The sequence below is a fragment of the Balaenoptera musculus genome, chromosome 14, assembly GCF_009873245.2.
Source record: "Balaenoptera musculus isolate JJ_BM4_2016_0621 chromosome 14, mBalMus1.pri.v3, whole genome shotgun sequence".
In the NCBI taxonomy this organism is placed as follows: domain Eukaryota; kingdom Metazoa; phylum Chordata; class Mammalia; order Artiodactyla; family Balaenopteridae; genus Balaenoptera; species Balaenoptera musculus.
Window position 1 is genome coordinate 16,410,770 of NC_045798.1, and position 22,146 is coordinate 16,432,915.

At 38.6% G+C, this 22,146-nt stretch overlaps 1 protein-coding gene and 1 non-coding gene across 6 annotated transcripts in view; both read left to right on the forward strand.

Annotated features, from left to right (window-relative positions):
• Positions 1-22,146, forward strand: part of TMEM116 (transmembrane protein 116) — a 105,600-nt gene that overhangs the window by 3,600 nt on the left and 79,854 nt on the right. For 2 of the 5 annotated variants that reach the window (XM_036823832.1, XM_036823834.1), the window contains exons 1-3: positions 153-344; positions 14,751-14,797; positions 15,290-15,353. In XM_036823832.1, coding sequence (XP_036679727.1) covers positions 249-344; positions 14,751-14,797; positions 15,290-15,353 — 207 coding nt within the window. In that variant the 5' untranslated portion in view covers positions 153-248. Of the gene's footprint in view, positions 1-5; positions 42-152; positions 345-14,101; positions 14,179-14,750; positions 14,798-15,289; positions 15,354-22,146 lie in introns of those variants that run through there. The other 3 variants (XM_036823835.1, XM_036823833.1, XM_036823836.1) reach the window with 3 other exon arrangements.
• Positions 15,064-15,171, forward strand: LOC118880432. Its single transcript, XR_005016303.1, has one exon. It is a non-coding gene; the product is annotated as a U6 spliceosomal RNA (small nuclear RNA).

Below are 22,146 nucleotides of genomic sequence, written 5' to 3' on the forward strand. Positions count from 1 at the left end.
TGCCGCGCGTGCGCACTCGGCGAAGCCCCAGAGGGCATAAGGTGAGCGGGCCTGGCCGCGTGGCAGTGTGGGGGATGGACGGCAGTGCCGGGGAGGCTGGGGGAGGGAAGGAGGAAGAGGAGGAAGGCGAGACTGCCGCTCACGCGCACGCGCACTCAGTGAGGCTTGCTACCAGCCTGCTCTTTTCCCGTCCTCCTCCGCGTGAGCCGCGGCGCGAAGCGCGTGCTCGGCGTCCTTGCAGCTCTTCGATGGCTATCCTGTTTTTCGAAGATGACGAGGCCAGCCGTCATTTCTTCCTGCCTTTGGTCCGTCAGGCAGTCGGTTGGGACCTGTTGCTACCTTCGGTTAGTCTGTCAGTCTGACTGTGCTACTACCCCTCAGTCAGTCATACTCCTCTCTCTCCCTTAGCCACGACCCGAGTTGGTCAGTGAGACTCAGCTATTCGTCAGTATGGCAGTCAGGGCCACTCCTGCCTTCTCCCAGTCCGATATGAGACCTACTCTATGGTGAGTGCCTCACCAGGGAGGCTCCAGGCTCCTATAAAAACAGGCTTCCCTGAAAGATGAGTACCCGTCGAGCTGTGTCCTAGGCTCTCTGAAGATATTTTTTAAAAAAATCCTAGTAATTCTCTTCAACAGGTGTTTGTTCAGGATAGTTTACACCACATCCTGGTTTTTGCCTGCGGGAATACAGAATCGAGAGGAAAGAGATAGCAGTGTACTGAACAAACTCAGTGGTGGAAGGAGATGTGGGAATAGTAATATAACCATTACAGTGTAATCGGTAGAAAATAAGACTATATTACAGTCTCGTGAAAGCACAAATGGAGATTCAGTCAGCCCTGCTCAGGAATGTCAGGGAAAGTTATAGACGGGAGATGACTTTTGAACTGGATCTTGAAAGAAGAGGAGGTGTTTGCAGGGCAAACACCAAAGGATATATCTAGCAAGGGGGAAAGCATGATGAATCTGTGAAGGTAAATGGGCACGTTTGTAAAGGGTCTTATCAAGCTAAAAGGTTTGGAGCCACCAGAGGCTGTAGCTAGGAGAGTGACGTTAGATTTGCTGTCACTCAGGAATAAAGGGGATGCATTGGAATGGAGAAAGCTGAGGTCAGGGAGGTTCACTGCAGTAATCTAGGTGGGAGAGATTAAGGTCCTGTAATAGGACCTAATAGTAAAGATGAAAAGGTGAGGTTGGAATTGAGAAACTTTTATAGGGTAGAATTCACAAGACTTAATGAACAAATGGATATGCTGGCAAGAGAATAAATTGTATAATGCATTATTATAAGGGGCTTAGCACCAAGTTAACCATTGCATGTGTCCAATAAATGTGTGTGTAGGTATGTATGTATGTATAAAGTAGTCATCAAAGATAATAGCCAATCTTGGGCAGCCAGTTTAGATAGAAATTTTGAGAGTCCAGTGTGTGTGTGTGTGTGTGTGTGTGTGTGTGTTGGGAAGGTTCAGAAAAATTTATTTTGAGTTTGCCCTAATAAATTATTAAATAAAATGCACCACATAGACAAATGAATAGAAGTTAGAAGAAGGGATAATTACTGTGAGCTAAGGTGGTTAAAGAAAGCTTCATGTAGGAGGTGGAAACGGAAAACATTTTAGGTGGAGAACAAGTGAAAAAAGAGCAGAAGTGGAAATGAGCATGATGTTTTGGGGAATGACCGGCTAGCTTGAGGGAGTTCTCAAAATGGTAGATAGTAAGACAGTTTTAAGCCCAGGTAGGGGAGAATCTTGAAAATCAAATTAGGAAATTGCTGTTTTGTCCTGTAGTCAATAAGGAGCTATTATCCACTTCTGAGTGTATAAATGCTTTGAGCACATCTACGGTAGTTACTATGATTGATCAGGAGTGACTTTTTAGTCATGATTAGTTTAGAAGTAGGTTTTGAAAAAAGTGCAAGAAGTGGATTGGTTGGAGAGGGAAGGGAAATATTGGTACTTTTGTGATGAATTGCAAAAGTGCAGAAATTGTCTTAATGCTGCCTTTTAATAGTGCCCTGGTCCCAGTCAGTTACCTCATGGTATAATTAGATTCTTGGCTTCAGGACCGTGACAACAACAATCTACACAAATAAGCCAAGTATAACTCTCCATATTTAGGAAGTCATAAAATCCCACAGTTGACTCTGTTGTGGAAAATCAAAAGGCTCACCCTGGGTGAGGTAGGAAGGAGGAGGTGGCAAGGCATGTTACTTGAGTGTGCATATGACTCAGTGTAGCAGCTGGAGTAAGGAAGAAGGAAAATGGCATGGTCTGCTAAGACAACTAATACATAAATTCTCCCATCTTTTTTTCTAACGTCATCAAGCTGGTGAGCCCCAAGTCGCACTGACATCTTTGCTATTTCTCATATACACAAGGCATGTTCCTGCCTCAGACCCTTTGTGCTGGCTTTCTCCCTCTAGAACACTTTTCTTCAAGATATTCATATGGCCGGCTCCTTCATTTCCTTCAAGTCTTTGCTCCAATGTCAGCTTCCTAAGATCTACCCTGACCATACTTAAAAAAAAATCGCTCCTCCCTGATGCCTCCCTGCTTTCCATCTCCCTTCTCTCTGTTATTTTTTTCTCCATAGCACTCTTCAACTTAACATACTGTATAATTTGCTTGTTTTCTTTTTAAAAATTGATTAATTAATTAATTTGGCTGCATTGGGTCTTAGTTGTGGCACACGGGATATTTCGTGGCGGCACGCGGGCTCTTCGTTGCGGCGTGCAGGCTTCTCTCTAGTTGTGGCCTGTGGGCTCCAGGGCGTGCAGGCTCAGTAGTTTTGACGCACGGCTCTCTAGTTGTGGTGCATGGGCTCCAGAGCGCACGGGCTTAGTTGCCCCACGGCATGTGGGGTCTTAGTTCCCCCACGGCATGTGGGGTCTTAGTTCCCCGACCAGGGATTGAACCTGCGTCCCCTGCATTGGAAGGCGGATTCTTAACCACTGGACCACTTAAGGAAGTCCCTGCTTATTTTTCTAAGTTATCTGTTTCCTGTGAGGGATGGGTTTGTTTTTGTTTTTATTTTTGTTTTGTCTTTTTGGTTCACTGTTATATCCCCAGCACCTAGAACAGTGTCTGGCACATGGTAGATGCTCAGTACATTCTTGTGCAGTGAATAAATGAATCAAGTCAATGAGAGAGGAACTATTCCATTGCTGTCTCTCAAAATTCCATTGGTCCTTTCTGCATTCCCTTCTTAGATCACATATTGTACTTTGGAGCTATCCCATCCCTTAGAGCTAATTGCTTTTCCCCTGCAGGGTTTTGGTGACATTAACACTAGTTTTTTGACATAGATGTCTTAATGAACACTTAAAGCAGATTTCATATTAAAAAATTGTTATAGAAGGAAAATTTACTCCACAGTATGATTTTCTCCAAGCCCCAACCTCCTTTAAGAAGCTTTCAATATGTTTTTTTTAATAGCAGGATTATTCACATCATACCAATTTTTTAAAAATATTTAATTAATTAATTTATTCGGCTGCATTGGATCTTAGTTGCGGCACGTAGGATCTTTCGTTGCAGCATGTGGGCTCTTCATCGCCGCCTGTGGGCTTCTCTCTAGTTCTGGCGTGTGGGCTTCAGAGCGCTCAGGCTCTCTGGTTGTGGCATGCGGGCTCTAGAGCACACGGGCTCAGTAGTTGTGGTGAGCGGGCTTAGTTGCCCCATGGCGTGTGGGATCTTAGTTCCCCAAGCATGGATCGAACTTGTGTCCCCTGCATTGGAAGGCAGATTCTTAACCACTGGACCACCAGGGAAGTCCCAAGAAGCTTTCAATATTTAATAACTACTGAACATCTTTTACGCACCACACACTCTTCTGGAGGCAAGGGTTACACTGGTGAACAAAATAGATGTGCTCCCTGCAGTCCTAGAGGAGAGACCAACATTAAATAAGTATACAAATAAATATATAATTACAAATTGTGATGATTTCTAAGAAAGAAAAGTTGAGGGCTTATGAAAGAATATGATGGGGGGGATTAATTTGCATTGAGGTGCATAGAAAACCTCTACAAACAATTATATTTAAGCTGATATAAGACCTAAAGCATGAATGGGATTCAGCTCTCAAGGAACTTACCCTTGATTGATGAAACAAACATTAAATAATTATATAAATAAATTTAAATTACAGATTACTATGTGTTAGGAAGCATTTTAGGAAAAAAAACTAGTATGTGCAAAGGTTCTAGAATGAGAAAGAGGGAATTCCCTGGCGGTCCAGTGGTTAGGACTCGGTGGTTCCACTGCTGGGGGCCCGGATTCGATCTGTAGTGGGGGAACTAAGATCCCCCAAGCTGCATGGCGTGACCAATAAAATAATACAGAATGAAAAAGAGCTTGAAATATTTGAGGAACAAAAAGAATTCCATTCTGGAATCTGTCTTTTAGTAATAAAAACATAAGCCAAAAAAAAAAATCAGCAAAGAAGGAGATTATATATGCGGGTATGTAGGGATGTTTACCACAGAATTGTTTGCAGAAGAAAAAATAAATAAAGGAAATTAAGAAAAACAAAACCTGAAAACAGCCTACATGTCCATCACGAGAGGAATTGTTGGATAAATTATCTTATGTGGAATACTATACAGCTATCAAAATTGATTAGAACTGTTTATACTAAAGTGGAGAGATACCCATGAAATAACAGGTGAGGACAGCAATGTATACAGAAATATATGATCCCATTTTAAAAAACCTACCATACATACCACTGTAACAACAACCTCTGTATATATGTGTGTGTGTGTATATATATATATTTGGATATGTTTTAATGAGGATAGAGGATGATGTAGAGAAATATACCAGGCTTTTTGCATTGGTTACAGTTCAGGGGAGTGGAGAGAAAGAAAATAAGACTCTAACAAAAGGAAAAAAGGTTATTATGGAATAATGTTGAGCAAAAATGTAGAATATAAAATACTAGCTATAGAATTACTACAAACATGTAAAAATTGAATATGCATAAGGACAAAGACTTAAAGTAACAAAAGTGAAACTCATTTTGACTAGATGAGGTTGCAGCAAACTTTTTACTTTAGATTTCTCTTATTTTAATATTGTTTTTTCAATAAAGTAACATTAAAAAAATGCATAGAGATTTTAACATCCAGGGATCAGATCATTTCGGCAGAGATGTTTTTCTTTCTTCTTTTGTCCCATGTTCAATTCATGTTATTTTGTCTTATCTTATGCACTGTCATAAGCCACCTGAAATATTATCTAGGTCAAAGTGGGATGTAAATAAGTAAATAAAAATAACCTAATTCTTGCCAGTCTCTTCCCTTTTTAACCTATCTTGCACACTGCCAACATGTGACTCATGATAGTATCATGTAAAAGGATAATAATAATACTTGCTTCATAGGATTGTGAATGGATTAAATTAATGTATAGGAAGCATTTAGAATAGGGCCTGGCATATACTACACACTCACTAAGGACTAGTTATATGGTAATTATGTCATATCATTTATTTGCTCAGAAGTTTATAATGGCACCTCTGCAGGATAAAATTCAAATGCAAGAACCTCTACAATCTAGTTGTAAATAAAAATGCCACTTACAATATTACATGTAGGACTTCCCTGGTGGCGCAGTGGTTAAGAACCTGCCTGCCAATGCAGTGGGCGTGGGTTCAAGCCCTGGTCCAGGAAGATCCCAGGATCTTCCCAGGATCTTCCCAGGATCTTAACTGCCGCGGAGCAGCTAAGCCCGTGTGCCACAACTACTGAGCCTGTGCTCTAGAGCCTGCGAGCCACAACTACTGAGCCCACTTGCCACAACTACTGAAGCCCACGGGCCTAGAGCCTGTGCTCTGCCACAACAGAAGCCACCACAATGAGAAGCCTGCGCACCACAACGAAGAGTAGCCCCCGCTCGCCACAACAGAGGAAGCCTGTTCACAGCAATGAAGACCCAATGCAGCCATAAATAAATAAATAAAATTACATGTAGCTACTGAGCTCTTGAAATGTGGCTAACCTGAATTGAGACATAAGTGTAAAATACACCCTGAATTACAAAGTACAAAATTAAGAAAGTGAAATATTGCAGTGATTTTTATATTGATTATATGTTAAAATGACAAAATTTTAAATATTTGGGTTAATAAAATATATTATTAAAATTAATTTTACCTGTTTCTTTTTTTTTTCTGTTTCTTTTTACTTTTTAAAAAGTTTTTTAGAAACGTTTAAATTACATATGTGGCTCACATTACATATTTATTGGATAGAATGACTGTAGATTTTTAAAGTAAAATGTTGCTAACTTTTTCTTTTATAAAACAATTTTGCTCTCTTTTCTTATTGAAGTATAGTTGATTTACAATGTTGTGTTAGTTTCAGGTGTACAGCAAAGTGATTCTTTTTGAGATCCTTTCCCATTATAGATTATTACAGGATATTAAATATAGTTCCCTGTGCTATACAGTAGGACCTTGTTGTTTACCTTTTTATATATAGTAGTGTGTATATGTTAATCCCAAACTCCTAATTTATCCCTCTCCCCTCTCTCTACTTTGGTAACCATAAATTTGTTTTCTATGTCTGTGTAATTCTGTTTTGTAAATAAGTTCATTTGTATCTTTTTTTTTTTTTTTTTTTTTGGCTGCACGTCACGTCATGTGGGATCTTAGTCCCCGACCAGGGATTAAACCCATGCCCCCTGCAGTGGATGCATGGAGTCTTAACCACTGGGCCGCCAGGGAAGTCCCTGTATCATTTTTTGAGATTTCATATATAAGTGGTATCATATATTTGTCTTTCTCTGTCTGACTTATTTCACTTAGTATGATAGTCTCTAGGTTGATCTATGTTGCTGCAAATGGCATTATTTCATTCTTTTTTATGGCTGAGTAATATTCCATTGTATACATATGCCACATCTTCTTTATCCATTCATCCCTTGATGAACATTTAGGTTGCTTCCATGTCTTGACTGTTGTAAACAGCACTGCTGTGAACATTGTGGTGCATGTATCTTTTCGAATTAGAGTTTTCTCTGGATATATGCCCAAGAGTGGAATTCCTAGATCATATGGTAACTCTATTTTTAGTTTTTTAAGGAACCTCCATACTGTTCCCCATAGTGGCTGCACCAATTTACATTCCCACCAACAGTGTAGGAAGGTTCCTTTTTCTCCACACTGTCTCCAGCATTTGTAGTATCTAGTCTTACATTTAGGTCTTTAATCCATTTTGAATTTACTTTTGTATATGGTGTTAGAGAATGTTCTAATTTCATTGATTTACATGTAGCTGTCCAGTTTTCCCAGCACCACTTATTGAAGAAACTGTCTTTTCTCCACTGTATATTCTTGCCTCCTTTGTCATAGATTAATTGACCATAAGTGCATGCGTTTATTTCTGGTCTTTGTGTCCTGTTCCATTGATCAGTGGGTCTTTTTTGTTCCATATTGTTTTGATGATGGTAGCTTTGTAATATAGTCTGAAGTCAGGGAACATGATTCCTCCAGCTTAGTCTTTCTTTCTCAAGATTGTTTTGGCTATTCGGGGTCTTTTGTATTTCCATACAAATTTTAAAAAATTTTGTTCTAGTTCTGTGAAAAATGCCATTGGTAATTTGGTAGGGATTGTACTGAATCTGTAGATTGCCTTGGGTAGTATGCTTATTTTAACAATATTGATTCCTCCAATCCAAGAACATGGTACAACTTTCCATCTGTTTGTGCCATCTTCAATTTCTTTCATCAGTGTCTTTTAGTTTTCAGAGTACAAGTCATTTGCCTCCTTAGGTAGGTTTATTCCTAGGTATTTTATTCTTTTTGATGTGATGGTAAATGGGATTGGGTTACCATTTCATCCTAATCTCTGTCCAGTTGATATTTTAGACCCAAGTGCAGTATACTTGCATTTATTTCTACTAACTTTTATATTATTATATTATTAAATGAAACTCATTATTCTAAAGTATAAGATCTATCCCTCACAACTTTGGTACATTCATTCAATAAATACTGAATGCCTATTTTAGTCACTTTTAGGCACTAGAGATATTGAGGTTAATGAGACAGATAAGTTGCCTGGCCCCAAGGAAGTTACAGTCTACTAAGGAGAAATAGGCACACAAACAAACAAGATATTTTGGAGTTTGAATAAATGTTACATCTCTGAGGTGATGACATTTGACCTGATGCTTGAAGGATGAGAAGGAGCTAGTCATGTGATTATCTGGGGGAAGAGCATTCCAGAGAGGGAAGAGCTATTGCAAATTATCTGAATTGGAAAAGTATTTGACATGTTGGATAAACACACAGTGGTGGGCAGACACTAAGATAGCCCCCAATGATGCCTGCCTCTTGGTATTCACACTGTTGTGTAATCCTCTCCCCTTGAGTGTTGACAAGATCTGTGATGAATAGAATACAGGAAAGGAGATGGGATGTCACTTCAGTCATTTGCTTACATAAGATTGAGACTTCCATGTCGCTAGGAGGGCATCTTGCAGAAGTCCACATGGCAAAGAACTGAGTGTAGCCTTGAACCAAGAGTTAGTTAGGAACTGAGGCCCTCAGGCCCGCAACCCTCAAGGAACTGAATTAGACCAACAACTGTATGAACTTGGAAGCAGATCCTTCTCCATTTGAGCCTTCAGACGAGACCCAGCCCTGGTCAACATCTTGGTCATAACCTTGTGAGAGACACTGAAGCAGAAGACCCAACTAAGCTATTCTTGAACTCCTAACTCACAGATGCTGTGAGATAATATGTGTGTTTTAAGCTGCTAAATTTGTGGACATTTGTTATGATGCAATAGATAAGTAACACACATATTTGATAAATATGCTCACTGTATTTTAAGTTATTGATGAAAATGTTTTACAGAACAGTGTCAAGTCAGACTGCTGGTTCACTCCACTAGAAGCCATTTTTAAGTTGATATTTATCAATTAGTTAGCACTACCTTAGGTTTATTTAGAAATGCCCTTAATTGTGCTTCTACTTGGTCTACATTTTCTTTTCTTTTCTTTCTTTCTTTTTTTCTTTTGGCCACACTGCTTGGCCTACGGGATCCTAGTTCCCGACCAGGAATCGAATCTGGGCCCCAGTGGTGAAAGTGCTGAGTCCTAACCACTGGACCACCAGGGAATTCCCAATATATTTTCTTATTTTTATATCATGAAATTTCTCACAAAATGTTTTGTCAAGATACCATATACACTGTCTAGTAATTCTGTCCAAAAAGAATGGGGTTAGTCTGGCATGATTTTTTTTATAAATCCATGTTGAATTAATGGTTACTTTTTTCTAATTCTTTAAAAACACATCTTGGGACTTCCCTGGTGGCACAGTGGTTGAGAATCTGCCTGCCAATGCAGGGGACACGGGTTTGAGCTCTGGTCCAGGAAGATCCGAAATGCTGTGGAGCAACTAAGCCCGTGCGCCACAACTGTTGAGCCTGTGCTTTAGAGCCCGCCGGCCACAACTACCGATCCTGTGTGCCACAACTTATGAAGCCCACGTGCCTAGAGCCCAAGCTCTGCAACAAGAGAAGCCACCGCAATGAGAAACCTGCGCACTGCCTCAAAGAGTAGCCCCCACTTGCTGCAACTAGAGAAAGCCCGCACGCCGCAAGTAAGACCCAACAATGAAGACCCAATGCAGCCAAAGATAAATAAATAAATAAATAAATAAATTGATAAAAACACATCTTTTGGATAGTTCATTCTAGAATCTTGTCTGAGATAAATACTAAGATCTTTGCAGATTCTACTATCCTTTCTCCTTATAAAAATTTTTAGTTATCAACAGCTTTCTACAATTTCTACAACTTCTAGCAATTTCTACAATTTTCTACAATTTCTAGCAATTTTTCCAGTTTTACATGAACTCTCAGATTTCATTCAGTGGTTTATTGGGTTAACCTGCAAGTTTTACCAAAGCCCTGGAGTGTAATTTGTTCAGGCCAGGAGTGCTGTATTCATTTAGAGCTGTCAGGTGCTCTCTTACAATCTTTATCTTCAGTTCCCTCTTACAATGTTTTACACTTTTTATTCTAAATATTATTCTTTTCAGTAGGAGAGACAGAAACATGTTATCCATTAATCATTATACCATGAGTTTCAGCAATGGGATATATCCTTCCTTGCTTTTGTCCCAAACTTAATTTTTTAGATGACAGCTTTATTAAGATATAATTTATGTACCATACAATTCATCCTTTTAAAGTGTACAATTCAGTGGTTTCCGGTATATTCATAGAGTTGTACAACCAGCACCATTATCTAATTTTAGAATATTTTTATCATCCTAAAAAGAAAGCCTGTGCCCATTAGCAGTCACTCCCCATTCCCTCCCAAACTACCTTTCTAGCTCTAGGCAACACTAATCTACTTTCTGTCACTGTAAATTAGCCGGTTTCGGACATTTTTAAAAATTAATTAATTTATTTATTTGGCTGCGTTGGATCTTTGTTGTGGTACACGGGATCTTCCTTGCAGCATGTGGGATCTTTCGTCGTGGCGCTCATTGCAGCGTGTGAGCTGTTTGTTGCAGCGCGCCGGCTTCTCTCGAGTTGTGGTGTGCGGGTTTTCTCTTCTCTAGTTGTGGCGCAGGCTCCAGAGCACGTGGGCTCTGTAGTTTGCGGCTCGCGGGCTCTCTAGTTGAGGCGCGCAAGCTCAGTAGTTGCGGCGCATGGGCTTAGTTGCCCCGCGGCATGTGGGATCTTAGTTCCCTGACCAGGGATCGAACCCGCGTCCCCTGCATTGGAAAGCAGATTCTTAACCACTGGGCCACCAGGGAAATACCCTGTTTTGGACATTTTGTATGAATGAAATCATACAGTACATTGTCTTTTGTGACTAGCTTTTTCACCTAGCCTAATGTTTTCAAGGTTCATCCATGTTGTAGCATGTATCAGTACTTCTTTCAATTGCTAAATAATATTCCACTGTACTGATATAGCATATTTTATTTATCTGTTCACCAGTTGATGGACATTTGTGTTGTTTCTACTCTTTGTCTATTATGTATAACACTATTATGAACGTTTGTGTTGAAGTTTTTGTGTGGACGTATGTTTTAATCTCTTGGGTATATACCTAGAAATAGAACTGGGTTTATACCTAGGAGCTGAGTCATATAGGATATGTTTAACCTTTTGTGGAACTGGCAAAGTGGCTGCAATATGTTATATTTCCACAGCAGTGTATGAGGTTTCCTATTTCTCAACATTCACTTGCTATTGTCTTTTTATTATAGCCATCCTAGTAGGTGTGAAATGTCATCTCGTGATTTTAATTTGTATTTCCCTGGTGGCTTATGATGTTGATCATCTTTTCATGTGTATTAGTTATTCGTATTATTTTGGGGAGAAATCTCTAATTTAAAACCTTTGCCCGGGAATTCCCTTGCGGTCCAGTGGTTAGGGCTTGGTGCTTTCACTGCCAGGGCCTGGGTTCGATCCCTGGTCGGGGAGCTAAGATCCCACAAGCTGTGAGGTGCAGCCAAAAAAACAAAAAACAAAAAAACAAACCTTTGCCCATTTTTTTTTTTTTTTTTAAAACTTTATTTATTTATTTTTGGCTGTGTTGGGTCTTCGTTTCTGTGCGAGGGCTTTCTCCAGTTGCGGAGAGCGGGGGCCACTCTTCATCGCAGTGCGCGGGCCTCTCACTGTCGCGGCCTCTCCCGTTGCGGAGCACAGGCTCCAGACGCGCAGGCTCAGTGGTTGTGGCTCACGGGCTTAGTTGCTCCGCGGCATGTGGGATCTTCCCACACCAGGGCTCGAACCCGGTTCCCCTGCATTGGCAGGCAGATTCTTAACCACTGCGCCACCAGGGAAGCCCTTTGCCCATTTTTAAATTGGGTTGTGTTACTGAGTTGTAGGAATTCTCTATATATTCTACATAAAAGTCCCTTATTAGATATATAGTTTACACATACTTTCTCCTATTCTGTGGGTTGTCTTTTTTACTTTCTTGATGGTATCCTTTAAAGAACTAAAGTTTCTAATTTTGAAGAAGACCAATTTATCTATTTTTTGCTTTTGTTGTCATATCTGAGAAGCAATTGCCTAATAAAAGAATTCTTTTGATGTGCCATTAATTTTTTAAATTACCTTTCCCTATTTTCCCATTAACCAGTTTCCTGTTAAGAGTACTGTATGTGTTAAGAGTGAGAACTATGATCAGACTGACTGAGTTTGAATGTTGGTGTTACCAGTTGATAATTCTGTAACCAGAGGGAAAATGACACAACTTCTTTAAGCCTCAGTTTCTTCATCTGTAAAATAATAATACTTCTTACCTCAAAGGTTGTGTTGAGGATTAAAATGCTTACAGAGAAACCAGTTGATAATTGGTAGCTATTATTACTAGAAATTTTCTTTAAGTACTATTTCTGCTTAAATTAAAATACTTTACTACATAGGTGTTTTTCTTGACTTTGTATCCACTGCAGTAACTCGCTCATGGTAGAAGTTTAATGAATATCTGTTAACTGAAATTGATATGTAATATATAGTAGTAGCCCATTACATTGAGAACTGAGATGTGTTTGAGCTTGCTAAGGAGCTAAGTAAAAAGAAAAGACAAAACTGAAAATAAATATCACCCACTTCATCATTTGGGCTTGGATTAGCTCTTATAGAAAAGGAAATGGGAGAATTATGATTCCAAAGACATTTCAAAGGGGAACAGTGCTAAATATACAGAAGGGAGGGGCTTAATTTAGAGAGAAAAATAGAAAAGTAAATCCCCAAATGTTGGTTGGTGGCATAAGACATTTTAGAATAGATGCCAAAAGAGAAAAGTTCTCTTGTCAAGAGCAGCAGACTGATTTGCCATGGTTGTTCTCTGAACAATCTGAGATTTGTTCTTGACTGAGACAAGAGTCCTTTGTCCAAAAGCATTCTCTTATCACTTGGTGAGACTATTAGTCCCCTCACCCTTATTAGATAGACGTCTGATTAGAGGCCTCAAAAGACACCCTAAGATTTTATGGTAGGGATTTCTGATCCAGAAATATACTGGTATTTTAATTTGTTTATCTAATAATGTAAGCAAAGTGATTAGAGCCTACCTCTACTTAACAATGTCCTGTATTCCACTGCACATGGTATTCTTAATTTCATATGAATAAATGAATAATATATTTAAATTACTCAAGCCATGCAAATGATCTAATTTATATTATCAATAAATATTTGTAAAATGTATGAGAGTATGGTTAGATGAAAGATAAATGGTTATGTAAATGAAGCGTTCTTCCTTCTGCTTTCTCCTTCCCCCAGTTTTTGTCCAAATTTTACCAGTTCTTCCAAATAATGTTCAAATGCCAATCAGTGTATATTATTTTTGTGTACAGATTATTTGAGATTTGGTATTCAAGCTATTTTTCCTACTATATTATAAGCTCCTGGAAGTCTGGGTCTGATCTTTTTTGTCTTTATATTTTCCATAACACAGCGTTTTACAGAGTTGATATATAAACATAAGCATATTCAATGAATTGTGTAATTTAGTAATATTATATTTACATTTATAAATGTAATATTACTACAAATATAATATTACAAATATTATATAATACATTTATTATATTTATGGTGGGAATTTTGGTACAGAATATTTAAGAAAACATTAGTATTATGAGACATTAATAACCCTTTCTCTTCACACCTTTTCCAGCTATTACTAAAAACTTACTGATTGAGTAAATATATAGCCTGTCTTCCCCAACACAGGCTTGTGTCCCTAAACAGGGACAGGTTTCAAACAGACCTCCCTTCTTCCCTGTTTTTCTCTCCCTTTTTTCTATTCTATTTCTCTCTTGCAGCTCTGTTTACCTTTTCATGGTGACTCATTCTCTGTACTTTTTATTAGTCCTACATCTTGCCCCTTTTTACAATTCCTAATGCTTTTTAGAACTTTGTTTCCTTGTCACCTGCTCTTTCTATTTTTGTTCTTTCTGCTTGCCTTTCTCCTCCACTTGTCGCTACTTTCTCTCCTTGCCCTCAAGATACAGGGCAGGATTGGGTAGGGAGGAGCCCAGCTGGGTTAAGGGTGGAGCTACCTGTTTACTGCTTGGGATTCAGAACCTGACCAGGAAGGATCAGGCTGCTTGAATTTAGCTGAGACTGAAGTCCCTATGGCCTTCCTACTGGAGGCTAGCATTTTGGAGGACAATTGGAACTTGGTGAGACTAGAAGCAGCCCCTCTCTTCGTTTTTCGATCCCCCTTCCTTCCTCCCTGTTCTGTATTTTTCACTCACAGCATCTCTCTCCATACTAACTTTTCTTCTTCCTTTTCCCCTGTTGCTTACTATTCTGTTTTTTCTGTCTAGCTCTCTGTCAGTCAACTTTATTTAGTATTTGTTTGCCTCTTCTGTTACCCATTCTTTCCACATATCTGTCTGTTCTGTCTTAAAATTTAACTTTTTCTGCCTCTTTTCCATTTTATTCTTCCCTTTATTAATTTTCTAATCCAACTCTCTTTTTTTTTCCTCCAGTCATTTTCTATCCACCTGTCTATTCTTTTTATCTTACTGTTTCCCAGCAATGTAGCAATAAGGGAGGAAGAAAGGAGCCACCCTGGCTTTCCAGGGGCCTATTCACCCTTTTTACTCATTCTCAGACTTGTAGTGTGTTTTGATTAGGCACTGAAGAGTTTGTGTTCTGCACAGATAGTTAACAAACAGTGAAATTAGAGAAAGGTTGAATATTAAATTTAAAAGGCTTAATTTTATTCTTACTTTCTCTTTTTATTTAGTTATTTTCTGCAATACAGTGGATACAGTTTGTTATGGCTACTCTGAGGTAAGTTTATTTAACCTCATGTAATGTAACTGTTTGAACTAGTACAAGCAAAACTGGAGAATTCTGAAGTTTCTATATTTTTTCCCTGGGGACTTGCTTTTACTCATTAGTTAGAAATGCTGTTCTTTACCATGTTGACATTATCTGATTAATAAAATGTAATAACATCAACAACAATAATAACAAAAAAACCAGATTGAAGGGTAACATCTGAAAATCAAAGGACAATTTGGTCAACAGGATTGATTTGCAAAATCAGTTGTGAAGTGCTCACTTTGGTAGCACATATACTAAAAATTGTAATGATACAGAGAAGATTAGCATAGCCTCTGCTTAAGGATGACACACAAATTCGTGAAGCAGTCCATATTTTTAAAACATTTGTGCAGTTTATTTTACATCAATTATATGTCAATAAAGCTGTAAAGAAAAGTAGCAAAAACAAAGGAGCGCCAATTGTCCTGTTTAATGATAGTCTTTTATCTCTGCCAGTGTTATAGGTTCAAGTTCACTTATTGCCTATGCTGTATTCCAGAGCATACAGAAATCTCCAGAGGTGAGCAGTCTCTTTCTGTGTTGGATTTGAACTTTTAGTGACTTAGCCTTTGAAATAAAAAAGAGAGGTGTCCCCTATAAATGATGGAATAATCCTATGAATTGCTTGTAAATTTGTCATTTTGATATAATACATTGAGATATTTTAGACATTGCCCCAAAGATCTCCCTTTTCTTTTAGGTAGTTATTTTAACTATAATTTTGAATACTGAGGAATTGACTAAATGTGGATTAGTAGATAAATGTAGATTTTTGGGGGTATGCATTAATTATTAAAGTCAAAGAAACAGAGTATTGTTTGAAGACTATATTCACTCTAAGCATGGTAGGGTCCTGCCTAGAGGTGAGTTTTCCGATGTTGATATCTTGGTAAAATTGCTAGTGGGGCTGGAAATAGTTCAAAGACTGCTATACAAAAGGTATTTGTTTTGCTGTTCTGGCCTTCTAGGCAATTACAATTTAATGGTGAAAATAGAACAAAAATACATCCTATGTAAAACTATTCATACCAAAAAAGTCTAGTCAAAAACCTTCCTTTTATTGAGGTATAATTGACAAATAAAAATAGTATATACTTAAGGTATTAAAAAAAAAAACCTATCAGGGAGTTCCGTGGTAGCCTAGCGGTTAGGATTCTGGGCTTTCACTGCTGTGGCCCAGGTTCAATCCCTGGTCCCACAAGCTGCATGGTGTGCTCCCCAAAAAAAAAAAAAAAAAGATTTTAAGAAAAATGTAACAAAACTGTTTTTCTAATCAGGCCAAGTGGCACAAAATTAAGCAAAATGTAGTTTAGGACATGTATGAGAGAGCTTTTGTAATGTGGAAAATGACACATTTAGCTTAGCTATGGCTAAGGTCTCATAGCTAGTAAGTGTTAGAGCTAGAAGTTGAGGCAGACTTGTCTTGTTCCAAAGCCTCTTCTCACATACACTTTTAAACCACTGAAATATAATGTCTAATGAAAAGAGAATTTTGAATTTCAGAAGTAGAATGTGCCTATGTAAGTAAAACTAGAAAGTAGAAGTCTTGATACTGTATTGTCAATTGCCTGCCAAAGTAATCTTAGGCCACACATCTTCCTGTGATGTGGATTTCCCTAATGTTTCTTTCCTGAATGTTTGTTGAAATTTGAGTTCAGATGTGATTAAGTTAATAAAGTATAAGTTACATTGTGGAGAGAGGTAAGCAGAGATTCTCAGTACTACTGACCTTTTGGGCTAGATGGTTATTTGTTGTGGGTGGCTGTCCTGCATCTTAGGATATTTAGCAGACTTTACCCAATAGATGTAGCAGCAACCTTCCTCACCCAGTTGTGAGAACCAAAAATATCTTCAAATATTGCCAAATGTCTTCTGAGAGAGGCAGTCACTCCTGGTTGAAAACCACTGCTCTAGGGTGACCTCTGCCATAACAGTGGGTTAGAGCTTTATAAAGATGTGGGGTCTAGTTTGGCCTGGGATGTGACCTTTAATTTCTCTGGTTTCGGTTCTCATACCTTTCACATAACCAGAGCCTGAAGGACCTTAGTAATCAATAATTCAGTGGTTCCTACACATTCTGCTTTTTTGGTGTAGGGAAGATTCCAATTTTTCCAGCTTAAAAATGTCAGCCATGCTCCACCATTTTCCTTTATTTCTTCATCAAATAACATTTTTAACAGCATAAACACATGGAAGGCATAATCTGAAAAACACAAAAATTATTAAATTAATGATTATAGTAAATTGGAGAAATCCATGGGAAATCTTTGAGGGGACTAGCTGATTACACAATAACTCAGAGAGGCCACCTTAAGAGAGAAGAAAGTAGCCCAGGCCAGCCAGTGTTAAAGAAAAAACAAAAAAACAAAAACTCGAGGCAGATATACTTCACTGCACTTGTGTGAAGTGCACTTCATTTCCTTGTGAAGGTCACTTTTGATATTCTTTGTAACTTGATTTCACTAGAAATATTAGGAAGCAGTGTTTTGGAAGAGTATAAATATGAGTTGCTTTAGGTGTTTTACCTTACCAGGTTAGACCTGGACCCAGAACCTCCTTGGGGAAAGCCTTTCACACAATGCATTCCATCCCTGCACCTTACTTTGCTCTTGATTTAAATGAGACAAGTACAAATATATTTAAAGTTTTTGCTTTCATATTTAGGATCATGTCTTAAGCTTTTTCATCTTATTACCATGCAGTATGCTGATTGTATTTTTATTTAATTTAAAAAAATTTTTTTAATTTTTAAAAAAATTTTTGGCTGCGCTGCACAGCATGTGGGATCTTAGTTCCCCAAACAGGGATCAAACCTGTGCCCCCTGCAGTGGAAGCACGAAGTCTTAACCACTGGACTGCCAGGGAAGTCCCTTTTTAAAAATTTTTTATTTTTTGTATTTTTCTTAAAGCGTGACCTGTATCATACATTTCTCTGTATTACCTTCGACCTAGTATCTTGTTAAACATAGAAGGGGTGAAATCTTTTTTAATTTCAATAATAGGTGCTCAGTTAAGTTTTGTTGTTTAATTGATTTTATCTCCTGTTACTAGAACTCATGATTTTCCAACCATGAGTGAAAGTATATAAACCTATTTTTATCCTTTATTTCTGTGCCAAAGACCTTAGGTGTGTTTTAATGGCCAACAGTTCCCTATATATAAGGCTATTTATTGACTCAATGACCATAATTATGTTCTTGCTCACAAAAGCTGCTTGGCCGCCTTTCTGCTCCAGAGTTTATTTTGTATTCAGTTTTAATTTTTTACCCATTAACAGTTATAAACTTGTGATAGGTCATAGGCCAGTAAAATCTATGAATATGCCACCTGGCTGGAACCTTAACAGGCTTCCTTGTAGCAAAGGATATATATTGTTAAAATAATAATATCTGATATTTAGTAAATACAGTTTAAAATATTATTTCACTTGTTTTTGTTTGTGTTAGCCAAAGCAGCTTGACCATTTACCCCTATCAACAAGGTATTAGCATCTTAACTTTCCTCTCATTTGGAAGAAAAGTATGAGAAAAATTCCCTTTTGTACAGGTGAGGAGATTAGTTCTTATATTAGGTAGTATCTGATGATAACTTAGTAATTTTTTTGCAGGGGGCGCACATACCAGGGACCGGGCCGGCCTGTGGACCCAGTGGTGGGGGCACCAAAATTTTTTAAATTTACTTTTTTACTGTGCGATATACCAGCCATGGTTTAGAAGGCATAAAACTCATGTGTGCTATATAATGGATGGCTATAAACAAAACCTGGGACAAGAAATAGGAATCGCTCATATCCCCAAACATTCCTACTGTGCTCCTTCCCGGTCACAACCTCACCTCTAGCAGTAACCACTATCCAGATTTTTGCTTAATCATTTCTTGGCTTTTATGTACAGTTTTACCAGTAATGTATATATCCCTAAACAATTTAGTTTTGCATTTTTGAACTTGACATAAATGGGATAACACTGTATTTTTTGGTATGTATTGCTTTGTGATTTGCTTTTTTCCCTCAGTATCACTTCTGAGATTTGTCCATGGTGTTGTGTACAGCTCTGGTTCATTTCTTTTTCACTGATGCTTAGCATTCTATATTATGAACATACCACAATATATCTATCTGTTCTGCTATAAACAATCTTGTACATGTCTTCTGATGCACACATGCAAAAGTTTATCTAGTGATTTTACCTAATAACAGAATATAGGATATTCATATCCCCTAGATAATGCCAGACTTTTTCCAAATAGTTGTGCCAGCAGTGTATGAAATGTCCTATTGCTTCATGTTCCCGTTAATATTTGATATTGTCAGACTTTAAAAATTTTTGCCATGGGTGTGTAATTTTCATCTCATTGTAGATTGATTGATTGATTGACTTTTGGTCTCCTTATAGCTTTAATTTTTAAATTTCCTTGATTACTAATGGGGTCAGGCATATTTTCACATTTTTACAGCCATTTGGATTTCTTTTCTTAAGTACCTGTTCAAATCTTTTGTCCATTTTTTTCTATTGTTTTTTCTTATTGCTTTGTAAGAGTTTTTGTTTGCTTTGTTTTTTTAAAATAAATTTTATTTATTTATTTATTTTTGACTACGTTGGGTCTTCGTTGCTGCCCGTGGCCTTTCTCTAGTTGCGGCGAGCGGGGGCTACTCTTCACTGTGGTGCACGTGCTTCTCATTGCAGTGGCTTCTCTTGTTGTGGAGCGTATGCTCTAGGTGTGCGGGCTTCAGTAATTGTGGCACGTGGGTTCAGTAGTTGTGGCTCATGGACTCTAGAGCACAGGCTCAGTAGTTGTGGCACACGGGCTTAGTTGCTGTGCGGCATGTGGGATCTTTCCGGAACAGGGCTCGAACCCATGTCCCCTGCATTGACAGGCGGATTCTTAACCACTGGACCACCAGGAAAGTCCATGCTTTGTTTTTAATATTGTTTGGGTACTGGTCCTTTTTTAGTCATATGTGTTACAAATATCTTCTCCCACTTTGTGGCATGTCTTTTCACTTTCTTTACGGTGTCTTTTTTTTTTTTTTAATTTTTATTTATTTATTTATTTATTTATTGGCTGTGTTGGGTCTTCGTTTCTGTGCAAGGGCTTTCTCTAGTTGCGGCAAGCGGGGGCCACTCTTCATCGCGGTGCGCGGGCCTCTCACTGTCGCGGCCTCTCTTGTTGCGGAGCACAGGCTCCAGACGCGCAGGCTCAGTAGTTGTGGCTCATGGGCCTAGTAACTCCGCGGCATGTGAGATCTTCCCAGACCAGGGCTCGAACCCGTGTCCCCTGCATTGGCAGGCAGATTCTCAACCACTGCGCCACCAGGGAAGCCCTACGGTGTCTTTTGACACAGACATTTTTCATTTGAATGTGGGCAAATTTTTCAACTATTTCTTTTAGATCTTTTTGTGTTTTGCTTAGGAAAAACTTTCCCTAACCAGTAATTAAAGATATTATCCTATATTATCTTAAAAAAAACCTTTATAAATTTTGTCTTTCATATTTAGGTCTTTAAACTAGTTGGTACCGATTTTTGAGCGTGTGAGGCAGAAAGTAGGGGCCCAATTTAATTTTTATCCATATGGATACCCAGTTGTTCTAGTATCACATTTTGAAAAGACTGTTCTTTCTCCATTCATCTAAAAAGCCACCTCTATCATATATCAAAAGTTTAGGGCTTCCCTGGTGGCGCAGTGGTTGAGAATCTGCCTGCCAATGCAGGGGTAAATGGGTTCGAGCCCTGGTCTGGGAAGATCCCACATGCTGCGGAGCAACTGGGCCCGTGAGCCACAACTACTGAGCCTGCGCATCTGGAGCCTATGCTCCGCAACAAGAGAGGCCGCGATAGTGAGAGGCCTGCGCACCGCAATAAAGAATGGCCCCCGCTTGCCGCAACTAGAGAAAGCCCTCGCACAGAAACGAAGACCCAACACAGCCAAAAATAAATAAATTAAAAAAAAAAAGTTTATAGGGGCTTCCCTGGTGGTGCAGTGGTTAAGAATCCACCTGCCAATGCAGGGGACATGGGTTCGAGCCCTGGTCCGGGAAGATCCCACGTGCCACGGAGCAACTAAGCCTGTTCGCCACAACTACTGAGCCTGCGCTCTAGAGCTTGTGAGCCACAACTACTGAGCTCACGTGCCACAACCACTGAAGCCCACCTGCCTAGAGCCCATGCTCCGCAACAAGAAAAGCCACCACAATGAGAAGCATGCGCACTGCGATGAAGAGTAGCCCCTACTTGCTGCAACTAGAGAAAGCCCACGTGCAGCAAAGAAGACCCAATGCAGCCAAAAATAAATAAATAAATAAATAAACTTATTTTTTAAAAAAACGTTTATATATATATTCGTAGGCTTGTTTTGGGCTCTCTATTCTGTTCCATTGGTCTATTTGTCCATCTCTGGGCTAGTACCACTGCATCTGCTTTATATTGTGTCCAGCTTTATATTGTTTTGGTATGTGTAGGACAAGTCCTCCTTCTCCTTTTTCTTCGAGTGTCATAGTTAACTTGATATTTTGTATTTCAATATCAGATTTAGAGCCAACTTTGTCAAATTCCACAAGAAGATATGTTGACACATAATTGAGATTGCATTTAATCTGTGTACCAATTTAAGGAGAACTGACATTTTCATAACATTGGATCTTACAGTCCATGAGCATGGTATATTTCTTCACCTTAGATCTTTGGTGTCTTTCAATAAACATATTATAATTTTCTCTACAGAAGGGCCAAAACTATTTTCAGGAAAGTGGGAGTGGGGAGGCCAAAAGGAGAAGGATACTAGAAAATGAGAAAGACAGACTTAAGCAATGTAGATAGAAATTGAAAGACAACATATACAATTCATGCTGATATTTTTCTCCACCTTGACTTTCATTGATATGAAAACCTGTAAAATGAAAAAGGTCTTAGGATCTAGTACGTAACGTGATAATAGTTGATAACGCTATTGTACAATTGAAATTTGCTCAGAGAATAGAACGTACATGTTCTCACACACATATGCAAAAAGGTAAATATGTGAGGTGATGGATGTGCTCATTAACTTGAGGGAAATCCTTTCACAATGTATATGTACATCAAATCATCACATATACTTTACCTTGCAGCTTTATTTGTCAATTATACTTCAATAAAGAAAAAAAGAAAAATGCAAATTAAACTCTGTGAAGATTAAAAAAAAGCCTGTTTTCATTTTCTTTGAGTTCTCAACCATATCCTAAAACACTCAGGTGGTAATCTCATTACTTATTGTTAGAAGATGTTGGCTGTGCAGCTAGAGCACTTAAAATTTCCCATTTGTGGTATGTCTCCA